Consider the following 10000-nt stretch of genomic DNA (forward strand, 5'->3'; position numbering starts at 1 on the left):
GTTTTACATGTGTTTCGAGAGCTGTAACCCAACCCCGACTCTTCTCAAGATTAATCCTGACTTCTCCCTTCCCTGAAAAGTTCCAGGTCTACAGAAACGTGGTGCATGCACAAAACCTGCAGAGATCCAATGACGGTTTGCTCGTTATTTAAAGATGATCTTCAGGAGGCCAAGAAAATGATGCTGAAGTTTCCAAGAAAGTGAGTAATATTAATCTAGGATGTATCGTTAATTTTTATGGATTTGAAAGCCTTTAATTGGCTGACACAAAAAATCAGCATCATCATCATCATCATTATCTCCTCCTACGCCTATTGACGCCAAGGGCCTCGATTAGATTTCGCTAGTCGTCTCTATCTTGAGCTTTTAAATCAATACTTCATTCATCATCTCCTACTTCACGCTACATAGTATCCTGACGTTTTCTTTGTACCTCTGAAGAAAATTTATATTTGTTTGGATGAACATAAATATACTATTATTATTATTATCATCATCATCATCATCGTCATCATCTCCTCCTACGCTTATTGGCGCCAAGGGCCTCGATTAGATTTCGCTAGTCGTCTCTATCTTGAGCTTTTAAATCAATACTTCATTCATCATCTCCTACTTCACGCTTCATAGACCTCAGCCATGTAGACCTGGGTCTTCCAACTCTTCTAGTGCCTTGTGGAGCCCAATTTAAAGTCTGGTGAACTAATCTCTCTTGGGGAGTGCGAAGAGCATGCCCAAACCATCTCCATCTACCCCTTACCATAATCTCATCCAAATATGGCATTCAAGTGATCTCCCTTATAGTTTTTGGACACTAAAAAAACTGATAAAAAAAATGTACAATATATACAATAAATGTCAAAGCATTCTTAAAAGCAAAATATCTTATTAGACGAAGGGATCATGTGACTTCATCTAACTAAACTTTCCCATCTGACATTACTAAGTAGTGGCCATACCAAGTGTAGACCTAATACAAATGTAGGTTCAATCTTTAATTTGGCAAATTCAAGTTATTATAAAATCACAATCCATATGAAAAAAAAAATCTGTTTCATATAGCTTCAAATATCGATAAGACGAATATTTATTCAAGAAGGCAGATTATTAACTTCTTTACAATAGTGAATTAAGACTATAGGTTGTTGTTTCAGACTGCCTGAATCTTACGGCCAGGCACGGGTTCTTGTACACTGAGACTATAGGTGACTGGAAAAGTTTGAGGGAAAGGTATCATTAAAGAAGTTGTATAGTTAGGTGGGTTGAGACTTGAGAAGAATAGAAAATTGATAGAAATAGAAGATAAAGATTCAGATACGGAGGGTGGGGGAGGGGCTAATGAGGCTCCTACAGACAAAATAAAAGAATATTTACTTCTCCTTTTCCCAACAGATTCAAGTTGATACAATACGAGAAGGTAAGCGGCGACCTGTTGAAAAGCCTGGAGAATATCATGTCCTTCGTCGGGCTCAAAGTGTCCGATCGGCAACTGGAGATCATCAGTAGGACGAAGAGGAATCCCAACGCCCCTCACACCACGAGGAAGGACTCCAAGGAACAGCTCAACAGATGGCGCCTAAAGGCAGACTTCAATCAGGTTTTGATGTACCAGAGGGAATGCCAGAAGCCTATCTCGGAATTAGGCCTTCGCATCTTCAATTCTAAAATGGAACTTTTGAACCTATCTTTGCCCTTGGTTCTCTGAAGATGCTATATTTATGTTGGCTACAATTTCGTTTCCAGTTGGTGCTAGTTTGTTAGACATAGAAAAGTATAAAAAACTCAATATAGTAAATGAAAGGAAGAGACAACTCTCCCATCCTCAAAACAAAATAATGTAGTTACAGATCATGATATATGATGAAGTTCTCCATGCTATATCATTATATCCATTATTTTAAAATAACTTCTCAGAGTGTAGGAGATATAACTTATGATTACACAGCTGTTTCAAAAATGTCACGACCTTGGGAATTTACCACTAAAAGGGATGACGATTCGGGAAATTATATGACAAGTGTTCTAGATCTTAAAAATGCAAATTAAGCAAAAATACTAGACAGAAATTTCTTAGCCATTTTTTTCAGTCGGTAGTCTGTAGCTTCTTATATTTGTAAACTTAGAACAAACTATATGGTGATGTAAGAGCTGCAAGGATGAGAGGCGTTTTAGGAGGCATAAATTGAACACATAATTAACAGTCAATAATCTGAGTCATATAGGTAGTAACGGTGAACATTACAACTGAGTTGAGACAAATTTATGTATATTTATCACGTTCAGGAGCATATATTTTCCACGAACTCATCATCATCAATCTTATACAGATGACTAAATGGTCATCAAGAACTCTTCACATCTGTGAAGTATATGAAAGGGTTCATCATTAATATTATCCTGCATCTACTCCTCTGTCTCAAACTTCTTTTATAAATCCATCCATGAAGACAGGAAACAGCCATGGAGATAGAGACTTCTTGCATCAATCTATCCCTGAAGAGAGTAAACAGCCATGGAGATAGAATTCTTGCACCAATCCATCCCTGAAGAAAGTAAACAGCTATGGAGATAGAGATTTCCTGCATCAATCTATCCCTGAAGAGAGTAAACAGCCCTGAAGATAGAGACCTCTTGCATTAATCCATCCCTGAAGAGAGTATACAGCCATGAAGATAGATAATTCTTGCATTAATCCATCCCGGCAGAGTAAAAACCATAAAGATAGAGACTTCTTGCATCAATCCATCCCTGAATAGAGTAAACAGCCATGGAGATAGAGACTTCTTGCATCAATCAATCCCTGAACGTAGTAAACAGCCATGGAGATAGAGACTTCTTGCATCAAGCCATCCCTAAGGAGAGTAAACAGCCATGGGGATAGACACTTCTTGCATCAATCCATCCCTGAGGAGAGTAAACAGCCATGGAGATAGAGACTTCTTGCATCAATCAATCCTTGAGGGGAGTAAACACCCATGGAGAGAGACACTTCTTGCATCAAGCCATCCCTAAGGAGAGTAAACAGCCATGGGGATAGACACTTCTTGCATCAATCCATCCCTGAGGAGAGTAAACAGCCATGGAGATAGAGACTTCTTGCATCAATCCATCCCTGAGGAGAGTAAACAGCCATGAAGATGGAGACTTCTGGCATCAATCCATCCCTAAGGAAACTAAACAGCCATGGAGGTAGAGACTTCTTGCATCAATCCATCCCTGAAGAGATTTAAACCGCCAAGGAGATAGCGACTTCTTGCATCAATCCACCCCGAGGAGAGTAAACAGTCATGGAGATGGAGACTTCTTGCATCAATCCATCCCTGAAGAGAGTAAACAAAGATGGAGATACAGACTTTTTGCATCAATCAATCCTTGAGGGGAGTAAACAGCCATGGAGAGAGACACTTCTTGCATCAAGACATCCCTGAGGAGAGTAAAGAGCCATGGAGAGAGACACTTCTTGCATCAAGACATCCCTGAGGAGAGTAAACTGCCATGGGGATAGAGACTTCTTGTATCAATCCATCCCTGAAGAGAGTAAACAGCCATGAAGATAGAGACTTCTTGCATCAATCCATCCCTGAAGAGAGTAAACAGCCATGAAGATAGAGACTTCTTGCATCAATCCATCCCTGAAGAGAGTAAACAGCCATGGAGAGAGACACTTCTTGCATCAAGACATCCCTGAGGAGAGTAAACTGCCATGGGGATAGAGACTTCTTGTATCAATCCATCCCTGAAGAGAGTAAACAGCCATGAAGATAGAGACTTCTTGCATCAATCCATCCCTGAAGAGAGTAAACAGCCATGAAGATAGAGACTTCTTGCATCAATCCATCCCTGAAGAGAGTAAACAGCCATGGAGAGAGACACTTCTTGCATCAAGACATCCCTGAGGAGAGTAAACTGCCATGGGGATAGAGACTTCTTGTATCAATCCATCCCTGAAGAGAGTAAACAGCCATGAAGATAGAGACTTCTTGCATCAATCCATCCCTGAAGAGAGTAAACAGCCATGAAGATAGAGACTTCTTGCATCAATCCATCCCTGAAGAGAGTAAACAGCCATGGAGAGAGACACTTCTTGCATCAAGACATCCCTGAGGAGAGTAAACTGCCATGGGGATAGAGACTTCTTGTATCAATCCATCCCTGAAGAGAGTAAACAGCCATGAAGATAGAGACTTCTTGCATCAATCCATCCCTGAGGAGAGTAAACAGCCATGGAAATAGAGACTTCTTGCATCAATCAATCCTTGAGGGGAGTAAACAGCCATGGAGAGAGACACTTCTTGCATCAAGCCATCCCTGAGGGGAGTAAATAGCCATGAGGATAGACACTTCTTGCATCAATCCATCCCTGAGGAGCGTAAACAGCCACGAAGATGGAGACTTCTAGAATCAATCCATCCCTAAGGAAACTAAACAGCCATGGAGGTAGACACTTCTTGCATCAATCCATCCCTGAAGAGAGTAAACAACCATGGAGATACAGACTTCTTGCATCAATCAATCCTTGAGGGGAGTAAACAGCCATGGAGAGAGACACTTCTTGCATCAAGACATCCCTGAGGAGAGTAAACTGCCATGGAAATAGAGACTTCTTGCATCAATCCATCCATGAAGAGATTAAACAGCCATGGAGATACAGAATCCTTGCATCAATCAATCCTTGAGGGGAGAAAACAGCCATGGGGAGAGACACTTCTTGCATCAAGACATCCCTGAGGAGAGTAAACTGCCATGGAAATAGAGACTTCTTGCATCAATCCATCCATGAAGAGATTAAACACCCATGGAGATACAGAATCCTTGCATCAATCAATCCTTGAGGGGAGAAAACAGCCATGGGGAGAGACACTTCTTGCATCAAGACATCCCTGAGGAGAGCAAACTGCCATGGAGATACAGACTTCTTGCATCAATCCATCCATGAAGAGATTAAACAGCCATGGAGATACAGAATCCTTGCATCAATCAATCCTTGAGGGGAGTAAACAGCCATGGAGAGAGACACTTCTTGCATCAAGACATCCCTGAGGAGAGTAAACTGCCATGGAAATAGAGACTTCTTGCATCAATCCATCCATGAAGAGATTAAACAGCCATGGAGATACAGAATCCTTGCATCAATCAATCCTTGAGGGGAGTAAACAGCCATGGAGAGAGACACTTCTTGCATCAAGACATCCCTGAGGAGAGTAAACTGCCATGGAAATAGAGACTTCTTGCATCAATCCATCCCTGAAGAGATTAAACAGCCATGGAGATACAGAATCCTTGCATCAATCAATCCTTGAGGGGAGTAAACAGCCATGGAGAGAGACACTTCTTGCATCAAGACATCCCTGAGGAGAGTAAACTGCCATGGAAATAGAGACTTCTTGCATCAATCCATCCATGAAGAGATTAAACAGCCATGGAGATATAGAATTCTTGCATCAATCAATCCTTGAGGGGAGTAAACAGCCATGGAGAGAGACACTTCTTGCATCAAGACATCCCTGAGGAGAGTAAACTGCCATGGAAATAGAGACTTCTTGCATCAATCCATCCATGAAGAGATTAAACAGCCATGGAGATACAGAATCCTTGCATCAACCAATCCTTGAGGGGAGAAAACAGCCATGGGGAGAGACACTTCTTGCATCAAGACATCCCTGAGGAGAGTAAACTGCCATGGAAATAGAGACTTCTTGCATCAATCCATCCATGAAGAGATTAAACAGCCATGGAGATACAGAATCCTTGCATCAATCAATCCTTGAGGGGAGTAAACAGCCATGGAGAGAGACACTTCTTGCATCAAGACATCCCTGAGGAGAGTAAAATGCCATGGAAATAGAGACTTCTTGCATCAATCCATCCATGAAGAGATTAAACACCCATGGAGATACAGAATCCTTGCATCAATCAATCCTTGAGGGGAGTAAACAGCCATGGAGAGAGACACTTCTTGCATCAAGACATCCCTGAGGAGAGTAAACTGCCATGGAAATAGAGACTTCTTGCATCAATCCATCCCTGAAGAGATTAAACAGCCATGGAGATACAGAATCCTTGCATCAATCAATCCTTGAGGGGAGTAAACAGCCATGGAGAGAGACACTTCTTGCATCAAGACATCCCTGAGGAGAGTAAACTGCCATGGAAATAGAGACTTCTTGCATCAATCCATCCATGAAGAGATTAAACAGCCATGGAGATACAGAATCCTTGCATCAATCAATCCTTGAGGGGAGTAAACAGCCATGGAGAGAGACACTTCTTGCATCAAGACATCCCTGAGGAGAGTAAACTGCCATGGAAATAGAGACTTCTTGCCTCAATCCATCCATGAAGAGATTAAACAGCCATGGAGATACAGAATCCTTGCATCAATCAATCCTTGAGGGGAGTAAACAGCCATGGAGAGAGACACTTCTTGCATCAAGACATCCCTGAGGAGAGTAAACTGCCATGGAAATAGAGACTTCTTGCCTCAATCCATCCATGAAGAGATTAAACAGCCATGGAGATACAGAATCCTTGCATCAATCAATCCTTGAGGGGAGTAAACAGCCATGGAGAGAGACACTTCTTGCATCAAGACATCCCTGAGGAGAGTAAACTGCCATGGAAATAGAGACTTCTTGCATCAATCCATCCATGAAGAGATTAAACAGCCATGGAGATACAGAATCCTTGCATCAATCAATCATTGAGGGGAGAAAACAGCTATGGGGAGAGACACTTCTTGCATCAAGACATCCCTGAGGAGAGTAAACTGCCATGGAAATAGAGACTTCTTGCATCAATCCATCCATGAAGAGATTAAACAGCCATGGAGATACAGAATCCTTGCATCAATCAATCCTTGAGGGGAGTAAACAGCCATGGAGAGAGACACTTCTTGCATCGAGACATCCCTGAGGAGAGTAAACTGCCATGGAAATAGAGACTTCTTGCATCAATCCATCCATGAAGAGATTAAACAACCATGGAGATACAGAATCCTTGCATCAATCAATCCTTGAGGGGAGTAAACAGCCATGGAGAGAGACACTTCTTGCATCAAGACATCCCTGAGGAGAGTAAACTGCCATGGAAATAGAGACTTCTTGCATCAATCCATCCATGAAGAGATTAAACAGCCATGGAGATACAGAATCCTTGCATCAATCAATCCTTGAGGGGAGAAAACAGCCATGGGGAGAGACACTTCTTGCATCAAGACATCCCTGAGGAGAGTAAACTGCCATGGAAATAGAGACTTCTTGCATCAATCCATCCATGAAGAGATTAAACAGCCATGGAGATACAGAATCCTTGCATCAATCAATCCTTGAGGGGAGTAAACAGCCATGGAGAGAGACACTTCTTGCATCAAGACATCCCCGAGGAGAGTAAACAGCCATGGGGATCGAGACTTCTTGCATCAATCTATCCCTGAAGAGAGTAAACAGCCATGAAGATAGAGACTTCTTGCATCAATCCATCCCTGAAGAGAGTAAACAGCCATGAAGATAGAGACTTCTTGCATCAATCCATCCCTGAAGAGAGTAAACAGCCATGAAGATAGAGACTTCTTGCATCAATCCATCCCTGAACGTAGTAAACAGCCATGGAGATAGAGACTTCTTGCATCAATCAATCCTTGAGGAGAGTAAACAGCCATGGAGATAGACTTCTTGCATAAATTCTTCCCTATGAAAAGTAAACAGCCATGAAGATAGAGACTTTTTGCATCAATCCATCCAAGAGAGTAAACAGTCATGAAGATAGAGACTTCTTGCATCAATCCTTCCATGAAGAGAGTAAACAGCCATGAGGATAGACTTCTTGTACCAATCCATCCCTGAATAGAGTAAACAGCCATGAAAATAGAGCTTTCTTGTATCAATACATCCCTGAGGAGAGTGAGTAAACAGCTATGGTGATAGACTTCTTGCATCAATACATCCGCGAGGAGAGTAAACAGCCATGGGGATATAGATTTCTTGCATCAATCTATCCCTGAAGAGAGTAATCAGCCCTGAAGATAGAGACTTCTTGTATCAATCCATCTCTGAAGAGAGTAAACAGCCATAGAGATAAAAACAAGCGGGTAACTGACTCTTTTGTAGTCTTTAAAAATTGCTTTACTTTATAACATACTGATTCTTTATTTTTCAGTTAGAAAATTATCCTCTATATCCCATGTCCTAAACACCCACTGCATTAATTCCATCGAATCTTCCATAAGCATTCTCCGAGTCCTTTTTGGTAGAATTCAGCTTCTTTTTAATTCAAAACTTCTGGTACCACACTCAGGTCCCCTTCCATTGTTGATCCTTCAGTCATCTATATTGCATTTACAGTTTAAAATCTGACAATATACCTTCCCTAATAAATTAAAGGTAAGCAGTTAAATTCTTACAGCCCTTACAGTACGACTATCATATTTACCTATATACAAAGTATTATTCATCTGATTCCCTCGAAAGATTTCTTTCGTTAATTCGTGCTTTATACACATAGGTATTCTTCATGTATATTCAAACCTTTAAAATACCCATAAAGTAAACGACGTATTCCGAAGAGAAATAAAAATTTTTGACAGTTGCAATAAGATCGCATATGAAGGGATGGCTCAACTAGCTCTAAAGAGAAACTCTTGAATCGTTAGGCCTATTTTTAAGATAAGAATCTAAACTATCAATATCAATATGGATTAAATATCAATGCTATACAAACTTTTATCATCAATATTTTCTCTTTCCCTAGTACACTTTGAAATCATTTTCTTTGGAACTGTCATTCCAAAAGTTTAACCAATTTTCGAGCAGATTTTCACAACACCATATTTATATTAAGTGAAATTCACTACAACAATCTGTAATGGCAATTGTTTTTCCTATAAGAATTGAAAATAGAAAAAGAGACTAACACGAAACGGGTCTGCTGTACATTGTGCTTTCTATCCTCAAATACAATTGCAATTTACATTAAAGATATATAAAAATCTATGAAATTGAATTCTTATCTCTCTTACGTCAATGCTACCCATGTTCCATCTCAATAAGGAAGTACTTGAAGTCCCTGGGGAAACACTGTAAGTCCCTGGTAAAGTACTTTAGGTCTCTGGCGAAATACTTTAATTCCCTGGTAAAATACTTCAAGTCTGCCGAAATACTCTAATTCCCTGGTAAAATACTTAAGGTCTCTAGCAAAATACCTTAATTCCCCGGTAAAATACTTTAATTCCATGGTAAAATACTTTAGGTCTCTGGCAAAATAATTTAATTCCCTGGTAAAATACTTTAAGTTTCGGGCGAAATACTTTAATTCCCTGGTAAAATACTTTAGGTCCCTGCCGAAATACTCTAAGTCCCAGGTGAAATACTTAAAAGTCCATGGTAAAATACTTCAAGTCCCTAGCAAAATACTTTAGGTCCCCGGCGAAATAGTTAAAGTCCCTGGAGAAATACTTTAAGTCCCTGGAGAAATACTTTAAGTCCCAGGTGAAATACTTCAAGTTCCTGGTGAAATACTATAAGTCCCAGGTGAAATATTTCAAGTCCCTGTCAAAATACTTTAGGTCCCTGGCAAAATACTTTAGGTCCCTGGTGAAATACTTTAGGTCCCTGGTGAAATACTTCAAGTCCAAGGTGAAATACTTCAAGTCCAAGGTGAAATATTTCAAGTCCCTGGCAAAATACGTTAGGTCCCTGGTGAAATACTTCAAGTCCCAGGTGAAATACTTCAAGTCCAAGGTGAAATACTTCAAGTCCCAGGTGAAATATTTCAAGTCCCTGGCAAAATAATGTAAGTCCCTGGCAAAATACTTCAAGTCCCAGGTGAAATACTTCAAGTCCTTGGCGAAATACTTAAAGTCCAAGGTGAAATACTTAAAGTCACTGGTAAAATACTTCAAGTCCCTGGCAAAATACTTTAGGTCTCAGATGAAATACTTTAAGTCTCAGAGGAAATACTTCAAGTCCCTGGCGAAATACTTAAAGTCCCAGCGAAATACTTTAAGTCC

General features: G+C 40.4%; 2 protein-coding genes across 3 annotated transcripts in view; one reads left to right on the plus strand and one right to left on the minus strand.

Moving 5' to 3' along the window:
• LOC137640557 (carbohydrate sulfotransferase 3-like) overlaps positions 1–2482 on the plus strand; it is a 12528-nt gene extending 10046 nt beyond the window's left edge. Inside the window, exons 5-6 of the mRNA XM_068373072.1 lie at positions 81–200; positions 1390–2482. Coding sequence (XP_068229173.1) covers positions 81–200; positions 1390–1702 — 433 coding nt within the window. The 3' untranslated portion in view covers positions 1703–2482. The remainder of the gene's footprint in view (positions 1–80; positions 201–1389) is intronic.
• LOC137641459 (uncharacterized) overlaps positions 1–10000 on the minus strand; it is a 256984-nt gene that overhangs the window by 205029 nt on the left and 41955 nt on the right. The gene's annotated exons all lie outside the window — the stretch shown is intronic.

The sequence above is a fragment of the Palaemon carinicauda genome, chromosome 5 (assembly GCF_036898095.1).
Source record: "Palaemon carinicauda isolate YSFRI2023 chromosome 5, ASM3689809v2, whole genome shotgun sequence".
NCBI lineage: Eukaryota > Metazoa > Arthropoda > Malacostraca > Decapoda > Palaemonidae > Palaemon > Palaemon carinicauda.